The sequence below is a fragment of the Harpia harpyja genome, chromosome 1 (genome assembly GCF_026419915.1).
Source record: "Harpia harpyja isolate bHarHar1 chromosome 1, bHarHar1 primary haplotype, whole genome shotgun sequence".
Taxonomy (NCBI): domain Eukaryota; kingdom Metazoa; phylum Chordata; class Aves; order Accipitriformes; family Accipitridae; genus Harpia; species Harpia harpyja.
In genome coordinates, this window is record NC_068940.1 from 85210671 (window position 1) to 85231970 (window position 21300).

At 35.8% G+C, this 21300-nt stretch overlaps 1 protein-coding gene across 3 annotated transcripts in view; it reads left to right on the top strand.

Moving 5' to 3' along the window:
- The window catches only part of LOC128148780 (ATP-dependent translocase ABCB1-like), a 61811-nt gene extending 40857 nt beyond the window's left edge, over positions 1–20954 (top strand). For 2 of the 3 annotated variants that reach the window (XM_052803004.1, XM_052802994.1), the window contains 12 exons: positions 222–368; positions 696–800; positions 2744–2821; positions 3881–3964; positions 4647–4850; positions 10246–10346; positions 12164–12304; positions 14403–14559; positions 15015–15212; positions 17424–17630; positions 19188–19334; positions 20723–20954. In XM_052803004.1, the coding sequence (XP_052658964.1) occupies positions 222–368; positions 696–800; positions 2744–2821; positions 3881–3964; positions 4647–4850; positions 10246–10346; positions 12164–12304; positions 14403–14559; positions 15015–15212; positions 17424–17630; positions 19188–19334; positions 20723–20929 (1776 nt within the window). In that variant the 3' untranslated portion in view covers positions 20930–20954. Of the gene's footprint in view, positions 1–221; positions 369–695; positions 801–2743; positions 2822–3880; positions 3965–4646; positions 4851–5277; positions 5481–10245; positions 10347–12163; positions 12305–14402; positions 14560–15014; positions 15213–17423; positions 17631–19187; positions 19335–20722 lie in introns of those variants that run through there. The other variant, XM_052803013.1, reaches the window with a different exon arrangement.
- Positions 20955–21300: the final 346 nt, after the last annotated feature.

Below are 21300 nucleotides of genomic sequence, written 5' to 3' on the forward strand. Positions count from 1 at the left end.
TGACAAGAGCTGTAGATATATTCTATCAGCTCTTTCTTCCTTTTATTAAAATAATAAAAAGAAATGTACAATCAGTTAATTATTCATGTTATTAAAAAGCATACATTTTGACTTCCCCTGAGTAGATTCTGGGAGCAGGAAATTGACTATTAATCTCTCTTATTCTCCATATTTCTCCAAATATGTACATGTTTGTACTAACAGAATTCCCATTTTTTTAGGATGAAGAATTACCTCCAGCTTCATTTCTGAAAATTATGAAGTTGAACAAAACTGAATGGCCATACTTTGTAGCTGGAACTGTATGTGCAATCATCAACGGAGCTTTACAACCTGCATTTGCAATCATATTTTCCGAAATTATAGGGGTAAGTTTGAATAAAATATGCAAAAAACTATAAAGCCCACAAAATTTATATCTAATAAAACCAGGTCTTAAAAAAATCACTGCATAATGAAGCTGAGGAGTGGATGAAGCACTATTACAAAAAACTGAAAAATTATATGAAATTTACAAAATCCTCAAAATCTTATTACAACCTCAAATTTGCTTGTTACACCTATAATCCTATGTAACATATGCTTGAATTTTATATGAATACAAATGACTAGCAAACATAGTTATTGAGAAAGATGGGAGTATTTTAGATTATTAGTTGATTAAAAAATATATTGTTTTAAATATTGTTTTATAGATTTTTTCAGAAACTGACAAGACCATTTTAAGAGAAAAGAGCAACTTATATTCAGTGCTGTTTTTAGTACTTGGGATCATTTCCTTTTTTACTTTCTTTTTTCAGGTATGTTTTATTATTTTAGCTTTATTATAATTGTTCATCATGTTTTAGAAACCAGATCTGTAATATACTAAAAAGTTGTATCTTCTTAATACACATCTTCAACTCAAACCAGAACCCGCATTTCTGGTTCTAGATGTGTCTTGTGCTGAACTGAATCTTTTTTGACCTAGAGCTTCTCACGTGTTAGAGACCTGCCAACCTATTCTGACCTCTCAAGTTCAGAACTTCCCCTCTTCTTCACCAAACACATCTCAGCATGAAACTCTGGATTCTCTCTCTTTTTTCCATTGCCACCTAACAGCCAACCCCTCCAGCCTTTACACTATACCACTCACTTCTCACACTGAAGCCTTCCTATTTGAATCTGTCAGTAACTGCAAATCTACTGATCTCCTACCTTAGCTCTCCAATTTTTTACTCCCCTAACCCCTTCCCCATTCTTATGTGAGCCTCCACAACGATTCCCAGGCCCAGTTCGTCAAGTGATACCCATCATGCTGATATTCAGTTCCTCCTGCTTAAATACTAATGGTTGAACAGTAATACCTCATCCCCTGCTCTCACTGATCTCTATAGCCCTCTCAACTTTTAAAGAAAAAGTATTTTAACTTTACCTTAATTCTTATATGTATCTAACTGCTACAAGAGTGCCTCAGTAAAAAAAAAAAAAAAGAAGGGGGGGGAGTAATCATACAGGTGCCAACTTTGGCATTTAAATATTTTCATATATGGTCTGGTTTATAATTTCTGAATATGTTTGTGTAGTTTTATCCATTAAATGAGCCTACGCAGTGAAATCATAAAGTGCACTTGGGACAGCAGCATAAACAGTCTCTTGATAAAACCTCCTGGTTTATTTACGGAATTGTCTTGTTGCCTATGCATGCAAAAAGGCCTTGAGTATAGAAGACTGAGTTGTAGATGGCTATGACAGGTTTGCTCAATTTATAAATATTCATATAATGTTTTAAATATGAGTGGGAAGAACTCATTGAGATGTAACACCCCCAAATTAGTGAGAATGAAAAAAAATTTAAAACATCCTTATAATCTCTTCATATAGTGCCCATTCTCTGATGTTCTTTTGTGCTTTTTTCTAAGTAAGTCACATACGTGTGCAAATTTACTGACAGTGTAGGAGCACAGCAAAGATAATGATCAAAGTTAACTGAGAAATATTTGCTGATTGGAATATGCCATAATAATTTTCCTTCATGTCACATAGTACACTTGCATCTGTGGTTTGTATTTTAAGAGTATTCAATTTCACAAATGTAGATTCCAAACAATTAATATTTTTAATCACATAAAGGTGGTAGTGAGCTAAAAAAAGCTAATTATAAACACTGATGTCATATTAAAATGTAGGAAGACTGTATCTTCCCAAAATTTTAACCAGCATATTCCTTTTTGTATCTTGTTAAATTGAATCATATATCTGGCTAAAAATATGTTTAATTCATTATAAAACATCACTTACGTATTGCTGCTGATAGCTATGTCAGGTTGTGTTAGGATCCCAGGGAAGAAATCTTAATTCCATTGGAGTCAATGGAAAATTCGCATTTGACTTCAATGAATCCAGATTGCCTTATGAAGTCTTTAACCTCAAATGAATGGCCTAAAAGCTACTTGTTTAAATCTGAGTTAGGTCAACTTAGATAAAAATGAAGTCAAAGGGTTGATTAGTGAGCTTTTCCTTGGAGCATGCTGGTGAAGCAGTGCTGGGAAATATTGCTATGCTCTATATATTTTTTTGAGTTGAATGTCTGTGCTGTGAACCTACTAGAATTTATGAATATTAAACCTGTTCTTACATTTGCTTTGTGCAATCAGGACTGCAATATTTTATACTTTGACATTGTAGAGACAATGTATCTAAAATATTTATCGAATAAACACAATGTAATAGTATGCTAAGCATTGTACCTTTTCTCAAATAGGGTTTCACATTTGGCAAAGCTGGAGAAATTCTTACAATGAGGCTTCGATTCATGGCATTTAAAGCAATGCTTAGACAGGTAAAGGTGATAAATATTTTGATTTCCAGGGTTTTAAAAATAATTAATTGTATGGATATAATAAAATAACTGTATTTTGCATTATTCTATCATATTATGACTTGTCTACAGAGACGGTTCTTTAAATCAGTCTAGAAACCAATTTAGTTAGTTACATGTGGTTAAGCAAAGTATCCTTAGAGGGAGAGTCTTAAATCAATGCAAGTACAAGAGCTTTTTATCTACTCCTGGCAAGGACTTAGATTTACAGCCAAGTTACTATGGCCTGACAAGTTGACGTGCACCAGCAGTATCCCATTACATGTTCATTTGCCTGCTTTTCTTTCTTGGTGCCCTTTCTCCCCTAAAGAAATGCAATGCAACACAGCTTACATTGTAACTCTTACTTCAAATGTCTGATTTAAATAGTAATATGTACAGACATGTTTTTATTTATTGCTTGAAGGTCTCTTTCAAAGAGTTCCCAAATCTGTAATTGTTGTTCGTTAATATAATAGTGAGATTGTATTCTTGGTGAATAATTTATAAACTGTGTACCTGACCCAAACAATAGACTTTGACCAGATGGACCAGTTTGTTTTGTGGTTTGGTTTTTTGTTGTTGTTTCATAGCTTCCAAATTAGCCTCTTCAATGTAGGAAGAAACAAAGCAATGAATTGGGAGTTTTTACCTTGAAAATGCTTTACACTTAATTCATCCCCAAACAGCTTTGCAATTGTGAAGGATTGTGACTGAAAAGTCATCTCCTCCAAGGACATGCAGTTTCAGCAGCAGTGGGGGAGTGTAAATTTTGGTTTTGGGAATCCCCCAGGCTGCTCTCCTTCCTTCTCAGCAGTGATAGCATACACACCAGATCATCCACAAGCATACACTTTTTTCTAAAAATATTAATTGTGCAATGAAGGAATTAGACTTAATTAAATACACAGAACTCATGCACTGCCACATACACAGTCTTCTGACACTGAACTCAGTTATATTAGGTAGACCTCAGTTTTACTTTGTGGTTTATATGAAATGTCCAAAAATTAGTCCTAAGAAAAATGTTTCTTCTTGCAGGACATGGGCTGGTTTGATAATTCTAAAAATAGCACTGGAGCATTAACTACAAGACTTGCTAATGATGCCTCACAAGTGAAAGGAGTAAGTAAAATTTGTTTTGGAATTTTTCGTATTTGGTTTAGTATGTAGTAAAGTTGCTGCTTGGGTTTGACTGGTTGGATAACAGTCTTGACTTCGACAACTAAAATTCGCTATAAAACGATAGCTGGTATAGAATGCACTGATGTGTTTTATAACAATGATGGTAATATATGTTTACAAAATAATTTTCAAGTAAACCTTTTTTAAAGTTTACTGTTGTGGTGTATTGTGATCTTCATTATTAAACAAACTCATTGGGAATCTCTTTATCTAAGAAGTCTGTTTAGAGGTACCTTATTTACCTAGAGATATGCATCTAAATTTGTTCAGTTTATGACCTCCTACTAATTTTTTGATTGTACAGATTCCTTATATGAAAAAAATTAAACATACTAGCAATAGAATTCATTTTCCTTGTTACTTTTTGGAGATTCTTTAGAATTAATTTGTAGACTTTCAGGGGCCTGTATTTAAGTAACCTGAATATGGGGAGAGAAGAATTAAATGTGGTCTAGATAATTTTTTACAAAATCATTTAAGAAACTCCCATTTTGAAAAACAGCAAAACTGAGTTAAGACTTTCTAAATAGTCTTTTGAGAATCAGGAAAATTATAGGTGAAAATGCTTTCCTTATTTAAGATGCGGTTACTTTACCAAGAAATGTCTTTTTTTTCCCTGCAGGCTACTGGTGTCAGACTGGCATTAATTGCCCAAAACATAGCTAACCTGGGGACTGGAATTATTATATCATTAATTTATGGCTGGCAGCTGACCCTGCTACTTTTAGCTGTTGTACCAATCATTGCAGTGGCAGGAATGATTGAAATGAAGATGTTGGCTGGGCATGCTAAAAAAGATAAAGAAGAACTGGAAGCTGCAGGAAAGGTGGGTCTAGAGAGGTTTATTTCTGTGTAATGTATACAGTCATGTTTACCAAAGCATTGTTGATGGACATATTACTTCCAAATACAGAACATACCATAATATATAACTTCCAAAGCCAGGCAGACTCTATGTAGTTACACTAGTAGACCTACAGAGCATAACACCTCTTCAATAATAATTGAAGACTTATGTTATTAACTGATATTTATTTTATAATTGATAAACCTCAGAATGTGCTAAGCACTATTCAGGCACATTCTTTTCTCCTTACTGTTCTGATCATTTCTATTTTCCTTATTTTGCAACCCTCTTCATTTTGAGAATCTCTTTTTTTTTTCTGTCATCCCTTTTTGGCATGTTATCTGTCTTACATGTATCACACTGCTTTTTTTTCTCTCTCTTTCACCTTATTAATGTTTGCAGGGATAATATGTATGTATCCACTGGTTTCTGAGTCTGTTTGCCATTCCTTTATTTCTTAAGTGGAAAAGAAAGATGGGAACTGAAAAGCGAGAAGGCTAGACTCTTGTTTAAGAACTTAGATGAAGGCATTTAATATCACTTCATTCCAAAAATCCTTTTGGGACAGAACAACTATTTCATCACTTCCCAGATATTGCTTTCTTCAAGGTAAAACTTTTCTAAAATCCCTTCCTATGTCCTACTGTTTTTAAAAGCTGTTGAGAAGAAAATAATTTATCTAAGGCAATGCACGTAAGGAAAGGTATTAATCTTCAGATTTGGTGTTTAAATGTATGTGTCTGCATATATGCTAGCAGTCTAGTGTCCCCTTACAGTTATTGGAGATGCCATAGTGTCTGTGTGGCCTCCAGCTGCCATTTCAGAAGGGCATGGGTCTACTCTATGTTCTGTGTCATATCTGCCATGCCTTACCCAAATGTCTGAGTATCCTAGAGCATCTCCAATGGCACAAGCCATCTGCATGTGGGCACCTGAATTAGAGCCCTTCCCACTCCAGTCAACAATCCTGCACAAAGAGACTAGGTAGGCACATAGTGCGTAGACAGGTGAATTGCTTTCTAGTTCTGTTGAACAGGTATCCATTGACTACACTGGTAGCTTAGACACCTAAATTCAAGTGTCTTAACCTGGATCCGACCCCACCCCCAGTAACTCCTCTTTACTTAATGGGTTTTATTTCCTTCCGTCATGTCTGTAGATAAAGTTGCCTAAAAACATTTTTGTCCCTCCAAGTCCACAGGAAATTGTGTGTAATGATCTTTCCATGGGCTTTTTTGTACAAGCCAAAGGATGCATTTCCTTTCCTTTCAACTGACTACATTTCTTCTGCTTCTTCTTCCTAATGGCTGAACATTTATTTCATATTGTTTTGTTGTAAGATATGACAGAAAAAAGTTGACAATTCTTGGAATAAGCACTAGAGATTTTCTTAATGCAGCAGACTGTGAAAAAATAGCACAGGTGCTACAAAAATTTATGATTTTTTTTCAAAGCTTGAGAAAATACTTTATTTTCTTAGCAATGTATGAGTTTCCCCTCTCGAGGCCACCTAAGCAAGCACTAGACTACAGGCATTTTATTCAATTACCAATTTTTTAAAAATCAGTTTTCTTCAGTGAAAATGGGGTCTACCTGGGAAAATTTGCTTTCTGCAAAGGGTTGCTGAACTTATGTTACTAATGAAAAAAGAAGACTACTCCTTTGAGTATTGGTGAGACAATATAACTAAGAAGAATAAAATCTATTTCGTTTCTTTGTTATCATTGACATTGTGTATTACAGTCAAATCAACAAGTTAGTCAATTATGTGCAAATTTTCAAACAGCAGCACAAGCATTACTGAGGCTATAAGATAATTATATCCCTATATAATAGAACAAAGATAACAGTACCACGGTTTAAAAATCTTTGGTAACAGTTCATGAAGAAAAATGCTTTCAGGTCTATGGTTTAGATAATTTAGATAAAAGTAGCAGGGTATGGAGGATATTTGTTTTTCTGTTTTAAACTGTAGGCATTTGAACTGTGTGGTGAATTGCCCTATCTCTGGTGTCTGGTAAGACATAATATACAGGATCACTTTTCAGAACAGAATTTCATTCTGTTCATAGAATCAGAGTCATAGAATATCTTGCATTTGAAGGGACCCATAAGGATGATCAAATCCAACTCCCTGCTCCTCACAGGACTCCCTAAAACTAAACCATATGACTACATGCGTTGTCCAAGTGCTCCCTGAACTCTGACAGGTTTGGTGCCATGACCACTTCCCTGGGGAGCCTGTTCCAGTGACTGACCACCCTCTCAGTGAAGAACCTTTTCCTAATGTCCAATCTGAACTTCCCCTGACGCAGCTTCATTCCATTTCCTCGTGTCCTATCGCTGGTCACCAGAGAGAGGAGATCAGCGTCTCCCCCACTGCTGCCCTCCTTGGGGAAGTTGTAGACTGCGATGAGGTCACCCCTCAGCCTTCTCTTCTCCAAGCTGAACAAACCAAGTGACCTCAGTCACTCCTCCTAAGTCCTGCCCTTGAGACCTTCCACTGTCTTGGTGTCCCTCCTCTGGACACACTCTAATAGTTTGATGTCCTTCTTGTATTGAGGCATCCAAAACTGCACGCAGTACTCAAGGTGGGGCCGCACTATTGCAATGTAGAGTGGGACAATCACCTCCCTTGACTGCCTAGCTATGATGTGTTTGATGGACCCAGGACACGGTTGGCCCTTTTGGCTGCCAGGGCACACTGTTGACTCGTATTCAACTTGCCATCAACCCAAATGTCCAGATCTCTTTCTGTGGGGTTGGTCTCCAGCCTCTCATCCCCTAATTTTTATATATAACTAGGATTACCCCATCCCAGGTGCAGAATGCAGCACTCATTCTTGTTAAATTTCATACAGTTAGTAATTGCCCAGCTCTCTAGTCTATCCAGATCTCTCTGTAAGGCCTCTCTACCCTCAAGGGATTCCACAGCTCCTCCTAATTTAGTATCATCGCCAAACTTACTTAGTGTACATTCGACCCCTGCATCCAGATAATTTATAAAAACATTAAAGAGCACTGGCCTTAAAACTGAGCCCTGCAGAACCCCACTAGTGACTGGCCACCAGCCTGATGTAACTCCATTTACTACAACTCTTTGAGCCCAACCCGTCAGCCAATTTTTCACCCAATATATCATGGACTTGTTTAGCTGTATGCTGGATATTTTGTCCAGAAGGATAGTGTGAGAGACAGTATCAAAAGCTTTGCTAAAATAAAAAAACCCCACATATACTGGCTTCCCTTAGTCAACTAGATGCATGACCTTGTCATAAAAGGAAATTAATTTAGTTAAACAGGACTTTCCCCTCGTGGACCTGTGCTGGCTATGACCAATGACTGCATTGTGTATCAAGCATTTTTCAATAACTCCCAGAATAACCTTCTCCATGATTTTACCAGGCACTGAAGTGAGACTGTCAGGACTGTTGTAGTACAATAACTTATTAAATGTGCTCATGCTTCTCCCTGAAGCTTCTCTCCTGCTTTTTATGTAAGTGCTCATTTCAGAAACCTTTGTGCAGACCAGGGACTTTGCTGACTGCTAGGCATGAGCTGGACACAGAGGGACTTCAGGGAACTAGGTCCAGAGAAGCACAGTGTTCCAAAGCACTGATTCTCAAAGACCTTTATAGAAAATATGAGCCCTGTAATACACCAAATGCAGTAACAATATTATGTAAAATAAATGCATATCTATTCTATGCTTTCTAAAATTAAAATATAAAAGAATTTTAAGATTGAACTTTTATAAGTTTTAGGATGTTAAAAAACATTGCCAGTCTCTTGGAGAAAAAAACATCTCCCCAGCTTCAAATGTTTAGATGCAAAGAATCAAGGGAGTCACTACACCTGTGGGGAAAACCCAAGCATAAATAGAAATTAAATGCTGAAAAAACACCATCACTGTGTAGAGCCCTTCCTTTTATAATCTAAATTTGCACTAATATAAATATGCAAGCAGATGTACCTGATTTCTCACCTTTTTCTGGGCAGACATCATCTAATGGTTAGCTTCAGATTTATACATTATCTATAGCACTGTGATCTCTTACCCCATGGCCAGTTCTGATTATTAAGATGAAAAGTTCACTCATTCTCAAGTCTTTTGTCTGGATATACTTTCCTTTGGTTATATTTTCCCTTGAACTTACTTTATGGTCTTTCTTATACTAAAAGCATAAAGAATGAAATGGGTATTTCAGCAAAACATTTTAAGCCTTGAGGGTCTCTTTTGCAGACAAGGTCTACAAAAGTCTAGCTACATTACTGTTGGCATTGTCCGTATACATTTCCTGCTAATGTATACTTTCTTGTACATACAGTTCTCTCAGTTATAAACAGACTTGTTACTGTGCATTTGTACGGTATCTGTGCTCATAAGTGAGCTCTCCTGCTAAATACCCATTCTTAGAAATGAGACTGGCTGGCAGCTGAATAGAGCCCCGATATAGGTGTTTAATACTATTTGAGATGCATTAGGAAATTGAAAACATCCATCCCTATGGGATTGTCAGGTGTAATCCAGTACATGTGGGAATCCCTGCCCTCCCAGAGCAACAGCAGTTGAGGGCAACCGGAATACCCAACATACCACATATTGCACCAGAGGCAATGCATAGGCCATGCACTCAAGCCCGGTGTTTCAGAGGTGAATAGAGGGATGCAGCACCAGTTTCAGTGTCTAAAGAGATGTGATTGTTCCAGGTGTCTTCCATTGGCCGTTTCTAAGCATCATCCTCTTCTACATGCAGATGGACTGAACTGACCACAAAGGCTCCTAGCCTTACTGTGTGGTCACTGAGGAAGACTTTATGGGCACCTACATAGACTTAACAGACTACATAAAAGCCTTGCGTCAGTTGCTCCCACATAGGCATGCATCTACTGCCTTCAAAAGTTACTAGGTACCTTTGTGTATGTATCAAGTCTAAAGAATCTGCAAGCTTAAAGGTATTATTGATCAGATCAAATTTTTACTGCTGAGATCTAAGTTAGGCTCTAGGCACATAAGTAACCTGGACATTCTGATTATAGCCCAAACTCAGTGTACTAGACGTTGAATGCTAAATTGCCATTTTTCTTATTGGATATCTTCTCCATAATTGTCACTGCTGTCTAATGGTTTTTCACTACTTATTTGGAGGACATTAAAGAGGTCTTATCAGAAAATTCTGAACCTCATCAGAAAATCTCACTGTCATAAAAAGAGAAATGTCAAATGCTTACTTTTGATATCAAAGGTCCATGATTTTAATAACAATTATAAAAACCACAAAATTGTGTTCCAGCAGAATCTTTTTATTAGTTTAGAAAAGGAATCGCAACATAATCTTAACTTTTGATTAAAACATTTGTGTTTCTATTGCAGATTGCCACAGAAGCCATAGAAAATATTAGAACTGTTGTTAGTTTGAACCGAGAAAGAAAATTTGAGTTGATGTACAGAGAACATTTGCATGTACCATACAGGTATAATAAAAATAACTAAGCTAAAAAAACCCTGTATTTAAATTATAGAATAAATTACAAACATTTACTTGGACAAACATTGATTTTTTTTGTTAGTGTGTATGATTTAATGTATAATTTAATTACCTCAGAATTAATGTAAATATTTTGAATATTTGTTATTAACAAATGCAACCACCAGCCAACATTTTTGTTCTTTGATTTAATTAATTTTCTATGATAATATCAGTATCTTCTATTGCAATGTCATTTGGTTTGGCAATATGTTAGTTTTAAGTGAGCTTTGGAAGTCATCTAATCTAACCTCCCACTTGAAGTGTTTCAGATATTTAATTAAAAACTTTATAATGTAAATCAAATATTGCATTAAGACATTTTTGAAAGTATGAGTAGAACTGAAAACATTTGAATAGTTACTTATTGGTTTGTGACTGAAAAAAAGAAAAGGAACATAAATCTGCCTGGACTAAATCAAAATTTAAAAGTCTTAAAGTGAAAAACTAAAAAGATACTGTCAATTAGTTTTATTTGTTCTAGAATGAAATGTTTCATTTTCAGACATCCATGAGAAAAGTAAAGCAAATGACAGCATATGTACACAGATATGATGGGAGACAAGTAGGGGTGCTGCTAATACATCCACCGTAATAATTGAGTGGTTATAGCACAGTGCAAGACATAAAAGATATTACTTAGCTTTTTTTCTCAGGCTGCTAGATTCTGAGTCCATATCTCACAACTTGCAGGATGGTGCCTAACCATTCTCAGGTTTGACATTGATGGGATTGCTCCAAGACTTTCATCTTAATGTTGTTCTAGTATAAATAAGAACTTACTACCCTATGGGTCAATTTGTCTGGAAGACATAGGACATGTGTTTTTCCGTTAACGTTTTAGTGCATGTTAAACCACTGATTAGGCAAAGAGTTTCTATTTTATAAAAATGGAGCTTAGGCCTTCTGTTATACTGGATTAATGCACAAACCAGCTATGTAAAAGAGAAGTCACAACAGCCTCTTAATCAAAAAAACCCCACACTTGTGAGTCTACCTCCTATTTGTTTTGGTATGGGTTTTTACCAGGAGAAACCACATAGTTGTGAGTTAGAAATAGCATCAATAAAATTAAAATATGTTCTTTCTTTTTTCTGGTATCATTCATAGTTACAGAACATTTTCTCTCTGCATTGCTTTTAGTTATAGGCGTAGTTTTATCATCCAAAATCTAATTTCTGCATCAGACTTGCCAGCTTAATCTTATCTGGGAGGGGAATTTTGACTGGTTAAATTGAAAAGAAACAGATTCTCAAGTGTATAATATTGAACTGTTTAATATCTTTGTTATTTGGTTAACATAACATTGCAAGTAAAGAAAAAACGACACAAAACTTTGGCTTTGGCTGAAGGTGAGCTAATAGTTCTGCTCTTTTTTTTTTCTTCTTGTGTGATGCAGTAGTACAATTTCAAATGTGTTATTTACATCTTCAAAGTAGAAATCATGGACTAAACTGTAAAGTGTTTTAACACTCAAACTATGAGATGGTAAGACAATAATTATACATAGCAGCTAAGGTGTCACATTCTTCTGCACCCATATTCCAAGCTGTTCTTGTAAGTAAATAAAGTAAATAAAATTCTGGAAACAAAGCTAACTTTCTCTTGGACACAGTCTAATAGGAGAAAAGGGATTGTGTAGTTTAAGCATGAATATACTTCCCATTCATAACAGTATCATCTGAAGTCAATTAATTGGTTTTTGCATACTAGGACTTAAGTATGATTACACATTTTTATGAAAATATGCATTCTTTCTCACAGAAATTCTGTGAAGAAGGCACATATATTTGGATTTTGTTTTGCCCTTTCACAAGCAATGATGTTCTTTACCTATGCTGGCTGTTTCCGGTTTGGTGCCTATCTAGTGGTAAATGGACACATGCAGTATAAAAGTGTGTTTTTGTAAGTATCTCTTTTGCAATCTTTTTCTGTCAGTACAGACAACAGTCTTTGTTACTGCTAAAGATATCATGAATCCATTGAGTAAGCTATGAGAAAACAGGCAAATTCTTCTTCTGTACTTAAATATAATGAAAGCATATTACAAAGTGGATACTCTAGGTGACTACACAGTCTGAGCTATTCAGATAGGCCTGATTTTCGATTTCCTTTTCTGTATTTATTTGGGACTATTATGTTTTCCAGAGGTTGAAACAGTATCCTACTTAAATCACTTTGTTTATTCTTACCAATCTTATTGTTCGTGTAGCTGTGAGGTCCTCTGTATAGTCTGCAAAAAACATAGTTGTACCTGTTTATTGAATCATAATAATATTGTAAGAATCTTTTTAAGAACAGGTCATCAGTCTCTTCATCATTTCTGTGTCAGGTTTATTCACTGAAATTTGAAATCTTCTCTAAATTACATGTTAAATAATTAGTCTAATGAAGAACAGGTTTCCATAAGGTAAATGCTGTTCACTATAAGAGGAGGATAACTAAATTATTTTAGATGACATTCTGATAACAAGCTTGTTCACTTAAATGAACCAATTTTGTGTGGGAAATGAAAGTAAGAATGTATGTAGACATGAATGTAAGAACAGTATGTAGAGTACTTTACATACCCCTAGTCAGGTGGAGCATTTTATTTTTAATTTAGACAGGTACTGCAAATAGAATATGATTCTAATTTGCAGTATTCTTAGAAGGTGTGTCTATTGCAATCTGAAATTATACTAGGAATAGTACAATTATTTGTCTCTAATGGCAATTTATAGGCTTTTAAGGGCAGAAACTCTACAAAAATGAAAGGAATAATTTTGAAATTATAGCTTGTCCTTAGCTTCTTACTTTTATATTTTGGGTTTATATTCACTGTTTATACAATCGTTTGCCATAATACCTAAAAGCCCCTGTCATAACCAAAGTCCTATTCTTCTAGATCATATATAAACTCAGAAGAAATATAATTTATAATTTAAGAGGCAATAGCTCAATACAGGCCTATGGAAACAAATATGAAAAGAATGAGATTCTACCAGTATGGATATCAGTGACCTCAATCCCTAAGAAAGGCCAATCATACCAATTTTTTGTTAGCAACCTGATTAAAGGTAGTTAACACAGCTCATTTTGACTGGAAGATGTTGGAAAGTGTCTGCATCCCATCTGCTAGCTGAACATCTCTAGCCAGCTGGGTGAGGTAACTTCCAGTGGCTAAGTTACATTTGGAAGGGATTGTCTAACCTAAAACTGTGTGAGCCCTTGTAGGCTGTTCAAATGCAGAATAAAGCAAATTAGTTTATATTACTCTGAATAGAAAAGATTAAAATTAATATACATTCATTTATTTTATTTTGCCTTAAAACAGGCTAAGAGGTCTCATGTCAATTACCATTTCTCAGCGATGAGTAGTCCTATGTTGTGTGGCAGTGATTAACAGCTGAGGACAGCAGGTTCTTAAACGATTCTAATGTAGCCTGTAAAGATACATCTACATTCACCATAAAACAATAAAAGCATAGTTTTCAACCTCTTTTTGGTGTTGTGAACCCTTCAAATTTTTTCCAGCAGGGCTATGACAGCAAATTAAATCTTTATTGTCACCTTGTTACAGGCTTGATTTCTTATTTTCATCGATGCCTTAAAAATGAATCACTAACTCCCAGAGGTCATTGAACTATAGTGAGGAAACCACAGCAACAGTAGAACAGGGTTAGAGTAACAATTTTACCATCCATTGACCACTTTCCTCCTAGCCCCAACTGAGACTTAATATAGTTAGCCAGTATTAATAATTAAAGAAATTATTGCTAATAAATAACAAAAACATTGAATTTGGAATGGAGGCTTATTTATCTCACTTCATTAAAGGAGGAAAAAACAAATTTCTGGAGCTAAATTAGTAATTAAAGCAATAATAGTTGGTTACTACTTTATTCTTTTTAAATTTAGCCCCCTTTGTTTTCCAAGTAAAAGAAAAAGTTAACTGCAGCCCCATTTCCATTGTCCTTTTCTTCATTGTCTATTGATTTTTTTTTCCTGATTTCTTTTATAGAGTGTTTTCAGCCGTTGTATTTGGTGCAATGGCATTAGGACAAAGCAGCTCTTTTGCTCCAGACTATGCCAAAGCCAAGACATCAGCAGCCCACTTGTTTCTGCTGTTTGAAAGAGTACCCTCAATAGATAGTTACAGCAAGGAAGGAGAGAAGCCCGTAAGTAAGCCATGTGTGATGGGTGATATTATTTATTGACAATATGGACAGTAGTCTTCTCACTTCCTTCAAACTGATTTTTCCTCTCCTTCTGATTGCTTCCTTACCTCACTATATTCTCGACCTTTTATACAAACACAACATGGACCGGGTTCTCTATTGTGAGTCCAGATTTTGCCCGCACTGTCTAAAGGTTATTTGTTTTAAAAATCTGGTTAAGGTACAACTTGTGTGGAATTCAACCAGCAGAATTATGAGCATTTTCAAAATAGTTCAGTGCTGTACTTTGATTTTAGAGCTTCACAAAGATTCAGACCACAGAGTTAAAGTCAGCATTCCAGCAAATGCAAAACCCTATTGATTGCAGTGGGGAAAAAGACAGACTTCTGCAATTCTATTTGAATCATCTGTCAAATTGTCTTAAAGATGTAACAGTGATACTATTTCAATTACAGGAGACATTTGGGGGAAGCATAATGATCAAAGATGTGGCATTTAACTACCCAAATCGACCAGAGGTCAAGATCCTCCAAGGTTTGAATCTGAAAGTAGAAAAGGGACAAACTCTGGCTCTTGTTGGTAGCAGCGGCTGTGGAAAGAGCACTGTTGTTCAGCTGCTTGAGAGATTTTATGATCCACTTGATGGAGAAATGGTAAGTATTTTTGTAAGAACATGTTAAGTGAGGGTGTGCTCATTTCGGTTTATGTGATGTGATAAAGTATAATAGATATTTCTAGTTTTATTTTTTAAATATTTTTAATGTTAAAGACAAGCAGTGGCTAATCAGGGCTCCTTATTTAAATGCAATGAATGATATAAGGGAAAAAGTCCCACTTTTCCACATTATAATGAATTAATGAAACAAGACCTGTGTGGTAAAAATATGCCTGAACCACAGCCCAATGATGGCTTTGAATTCAGAGCAAATTTCCTGAGTTTTTTTTGTAAAGAACACTTTAAAAGTTATTAAGTATACATATCTAGTTCTGTATAATGTAGTAATAGAATTTGCCATCTATGTTCTTTCCTAAAACAGTGAACATTGACAAAAATAATTTTTATCATAATTTTTACTTGTCAGAAACATCTTTCAGAGTATGCCCACTTACCAAGCGATAGATTGCAAATACTTTTAGTAATTTTGGTTTTAAATACATCTAGGGTTTCCTACAGTACTTATTCAGCAACTTTACATATTTTTTTCACATAATGGTATTGTTTATTGCCATTTTCTCTTTGATGTAAATGTGCTTAGAAATTTTGTTTGAAAAAGATCCCACACATTTTGCATTAGGTGAGGTGAGAATAAGATAGATTTCAGAACTTGTCTCTGCAGACATACTCACAAAAGATAAAGCAATATTTAAATAAGGCCTAGCTGTAATGGGCAAGATTTTTTTGAGTTGGAAATGCCCATACAGGTGCAGTGTAGCAAACTGATGTGTAGAAAGATGCAGCATAGGTGCCCCAAAAGTATGTTTAACCAAGTGCAATGGTTCATCATCAGTGTTTTTGACCTTGTATCCATAAATAACCAACAATGGTTTACTGAAGGGAAAAGCACAGACCTCTGGCATAGAAACCACAAAAGTGATGGACTAATTTACAAGCTGAGTTGCACTGTGAACTGAGTGAAAGGAGCGTATGCTTAAAAGCACTGTCAGAAGAACAGCTGTTCACAACAGTGACCACTATGCTAGTCTGGTAAAGAGAGTAACTGTGCCTAAAAGTTGTGCTATTTGGTATGGTGGATCCATAACAACTGAGTTCTCTAGCTTCATCAGTGATTTTTCATATCAAATAATGAACAGGAAGCAGACCTTAGCAGCCTGCAAATCCATTGGAATTCTAAGGAAAAGAGATAGCAAATACCTCTGTAGTTGAAAGCAATTTCTCCTTTCTAGCTTTTTTCCCCCTTTACGTCTGCAGACGTAGAAATGCTGCCACTGATTTCAGTGGATTTTGAATCAGGTTCATTATCATCTCTTTCCTTTGAAAAACAACTATATTGGCTGTAAATTGGCTGTTCTAGCACAAACTGTAGAATTAGTAGATTAATCACATCCAGTATTCATGCTATGAAGGAGGCAGTTCTTCAATTATCCAGCTGATCGTGTTACCCAACACAGAGCCTGAGCACTGCGCTGGGTGATTCTAGTGGAGATGTAACAGCCCTCTTAATGTCCTGGTATATTTGTGTCCAAGTTAATAGGACTTGTATAATTACAAAACTGATCGATGCAGAAATTTTTTTTCTGTTCTCATTTATGTAATAGACAATGATAGCAACTCAGTAGCCAAACTTAGCAGAAGTGTGACAGAGTTGCCAATCAAGAAAACTGGCTGCAAATGATGTCTTAAGGAACCCAGAAGTAAATTTGTCCAGCATTACATCACAATTAAATTTAAGACTGGATGCTTGGCTTAGAAGTGTGTGAATGAATGAACCCAACTCTTCCTTTATTTTAATGGAATACTACTGCCAATCTGTTCCTTCAGTGGGAATATATATGCAAAATAGAAGAAAGTTTTCCCACCAAAGAAATGAAAGAACTTTACCCAAAGTTCTTGGAAGTTGCCTCAGCATATCCTATCTTCCACTGTCTTCAAAACCCTGATTAAATGTTGAAGCAAAGAAAAGGACTGAGGCAGCAGAAGGGACTGTCCTCACTTTTATACAGTAGCCCTTAGAAAATTTTGGAACGTAGAGGAGAAGGAGGGGAAGAGATTATGTGAGCTTTCAATATGGTATCTCTAAGGAAAGAAAGAGCTGCAGTTGCACAACTTCTGTGTATGAATTTACAGTAAGTCTCAAATACACATATAGCCATGTGACTGAAATTTAAAATGTTTGGTTTCTCAGCTTTTTGATGGCAAAAATGCAAAGACACTAAATATCCAGTGGCTAAGAGCTCAGATTGGTATCGTCTCACAAGAACCAATGCTGTTTGACTGCACTATTGCTGAAAACATTGCATATGGAGATAACAGTCGGCAGGTGCCACATGAGGAAATTGTTAATGCAGCAAAAGAAGCCAATATTCATTCCTTTATTGACTCTCTACCAGATGTAAGTTCTTCCTTTTCTCTCCTACTCAGAACTGGAGGTCACCTACTGTGGCAGGGAAAAATTGTGTTCATTTGTGATTCCCTGGGGTACAATAATTCCCTGAGATGCAAATAGATCTGAAACCGATTTTTAAATCTTATCCTTTCTTAATTGTGTTTACCATACTTATTTTACTCTGGGAGACTCCATTGTCAGATGGAGAGCTGAACATTTAAGATATCAAGGAAGAAAATCCACAATTATAACTAATTGAGAGCTGGAGGTGTGGGGTTTTTTTTTTTTTGAGTTGAACATTTCTTTTTAAGCTCCTATTTATCTCAAGCATATGTAAAAGACTCTGCTAGACTGACAAGTTTCTTATGCATTTCTTCTAGTTATGCCTAGTCAGAATTTAAATTTCTAGTATTCCTACAGTTCAAAAATTACTAAGAAAGTTTTTCATATAGATCTCTGACCAACACATAATAACGTAAGAATTAGCATCTTGGGTCAGATGAAAGGTCTGCTGTACACAAAATCTAGTCCCAGGCAGGGACCAGCAAGACATATTTACAAATAAGCATTCAAAAAGGCTAAACATTTAATCACGTTTCCCCTGAATTGTCATCTAACTTTGCGTAAGTTGTGACCCGGGAACTTCCTAAGATAGAAATCATGTTTTATTATTTAGTTCTGGATAGATTTTTCTTCTGTGCATTTGACAAATCAATTTCTAACGTATGTCAACTTGTATCCAAAACTTCCTGAAGAAAGGAGGTTGCCAGTTTAGTTGTACGTTGTTTATATTCAGCTTTTCAGGCTGTTAAGCTGCTTTTTGCATTTATTGAAAAAACACAAAGGCCAAAGCCCATGATTTTTTGCAGGTCATGTTTAGTTTCTAATGACTTATCAAGATCTGCTCTTTCAAAAACTTTGTAGAGAAATCTTGTGTTATATAACAATGTCTCATGAAACTTTTGTGCTTTTTGCAACCAAATATATAATACCTCAAAGACTACTATGACCTACGCATGAGTTTGTCGAGAGATCTGACTGGTCCGCCTTAAAAGACATGACAAAATTAAAAGCATAACTGTCCAAAACTGTAGTATAAAGTGTATAAATGTCTATGTCTATATAGAGATATAGTGTATCATTTTCAGGACAAATTATATATCTTATACATTGGTACTTTTTTCTTCAGGATGAATAAATGTGGGTTAGAATAACTGATTGGTTAGGATGCTAGCTTGGAGTGTTTAAGGGCAGGGTTGATCCCCAGTATTGTCATAGACTTTCACTGAGCTTTGGTGTTCTGTTTCCTGATTGAGAATAATGTTCCCTTCCAACCCTGGAGGGGTTGTTGCTTTGAATTTATGAAATGCTTGATGCTACAAAGAAGTCTCCTAGCGAAAGATCTACAGATCTGTGGCAGATAGCAATTCTGGTCATCTGTTTTCAGAGAGCTATTGGCATAGAATATGCAGTTTATGGATGGCTGGTGTCAGGGTCTATATGCTTAAATACACTTCAGAGTCAATTTGCATTCATAGTCTGAACTTAATATGTTGTTTCTAGAAATACAATACTCGCGTAGGAGACAAGGGAACTCAGCTTTCTGGTGGTCAGAAACAACGTATTGCTATTGCCCGAGCTCTTGTACGTCAGCCCCAAATTCTGCTACTGGATGAAGCTACGTCTGCCTTAGATACAGAAAGCGAAAAGGTAACTTGATTGTAAGCGAGGAGTTCGGAATCTAAATTCATGTTTGTTTGTATTATGATTATTGTTTTCACTCGCACAGATTAAAGCTCAAAGCTGGAAATATGGTGCTTTATGCAAATTACATATTTATGCTAATAATAGACAAATATAAAAGTCTTACCCCTCCTTGCCAAAAAAACATAATTTTTTTTGCATCTGTATGGCAGTAGGCAGATTGAAGGAGCAATGAAGGTGGCATTTTTTGCCTGGAATTCTTCAGGCTTCGATTGGAAAAGTGCTATCGAAATTGAATCAGGAGGCACAAACTTCAGAAGCTGAAAAGATTGAGGATGCTGCCAGAGAACTTTTTTTCTGGGAAACTGCCAAATCTTGCTTTTGTAGTTTTTCTTGCTTCTCCCATTGCTCTCCAGTCCTTGCTATATGTTCATGGCTAATATGCAAACTTCCAGTGAAAAAATTGCCGGAACACTTATTTCCTTGTTAAGCCCAAAGTTGCAATCTTGGTATAACAGAAGTACTATCTAACTGTAGAAAATCAACACAGATTCTAAAAAAATCCTTACTATTAATGAGGCAAATATTATAACAAATACTATAATCTGAAAAGCTCAAACCCTATGGACTAAGTTTTGATCAATTCTAGGCATAAAAACATAAAGTTTGAGGGGAAAATACCATTAAATAATTCCAGGATTCTTTGTTTTCTTAATTACATGCCAGTTAGGTACAGAAATTTCATCTCTTATTTTATTCTGCATTAATAAACATAAGGAATAAAGAAAAGAAAACAAGAGATTCTTATTAGTATTTTTCTGCCAGTGCTAGCTTTAAGAAAAACTCATGAGACTCCCTGCAAAATCATGAGAACTAGTATGATAGTAGTTGACCCAAGATTACTGACTTAAGTCCCACATATAATTAATCAGTCATGGAAGGGACCTCTGGAGATCTCTAATCAAACCTCCTCTTCAAACAAGGGCCAATACTGAATTTAAACTAGGTTGCTTAGTGATGTGTCCAGTAACGTCCTTGAAAATCTCCAAGATTTAACAAGCTCTCTTTTGTCCCTGTTCCAATGCAGTGAATATTTTTCTTATATCCAGTCAGAACCTCCCCTGTTACAATTTATGACCATTTTCTCTTTTTCTCCTACCATGCATCTCAGTAATGAGCCTGATTCCATCTCATCCTTTTAGCTATCATGGCATCATCCACTATGACAGTTTTGACTCTTTGCCAACACGGCCTAATTCTAAAACAGGAAGCTAAAGCCACAGATATTCCCTTTCCCTCACTGTCATATTACAGTTTACTTCACAGATGGCAGCTGAGGTATATCTCATGACAGCTGCCAGAATAGTTCACCTTTTGGTTTGTTTATTGTGCAGATTGTTCAGGAAGCACTGGATAAAGCCAGAGAAGGTCGCACCTGCATTGTGATAGCTCACCGCCTCTCCACCATCCAAAATGCTGACAAGATTGCTGTGGTCCAGAATGGCAAGGTCATAGAGCAAGGGACCCATCAGCAGCTCCTGGCTGAAAAAGGCATCTACTATTCTCTGGTCAATGTTCAAAGTGGGTCATGCAACATGTAAATTAAAAGCAGTACTTATCTCTGAATTGTCACTGTAATTATTTCAAAAATGCTATTTTTGTCACTGTAATTATTTCAATATCAATAGTCAGTTTTGATACTTTTGCTTTTCCTCCTTCCTTTCGTAAGTCCTACGAAAACAAGAAATACTAAGTAATTATGTACCAATTTCTCACTACTAGTTTTCATTATTCAAACCACTCTACTACACAGCCAAAGCAGAGACCTATTGCACTCATAAAAGTAGAGGCATACTAAGCCAAGTGTAGTTAATATTAGCTTGCTTTGAACTATGTCAAAATCACACTAATCAGGCATGTCTGGTAAACCTGTAAACATTTTCATGCTCAGTAAAAATAGTTTTGCTATTAC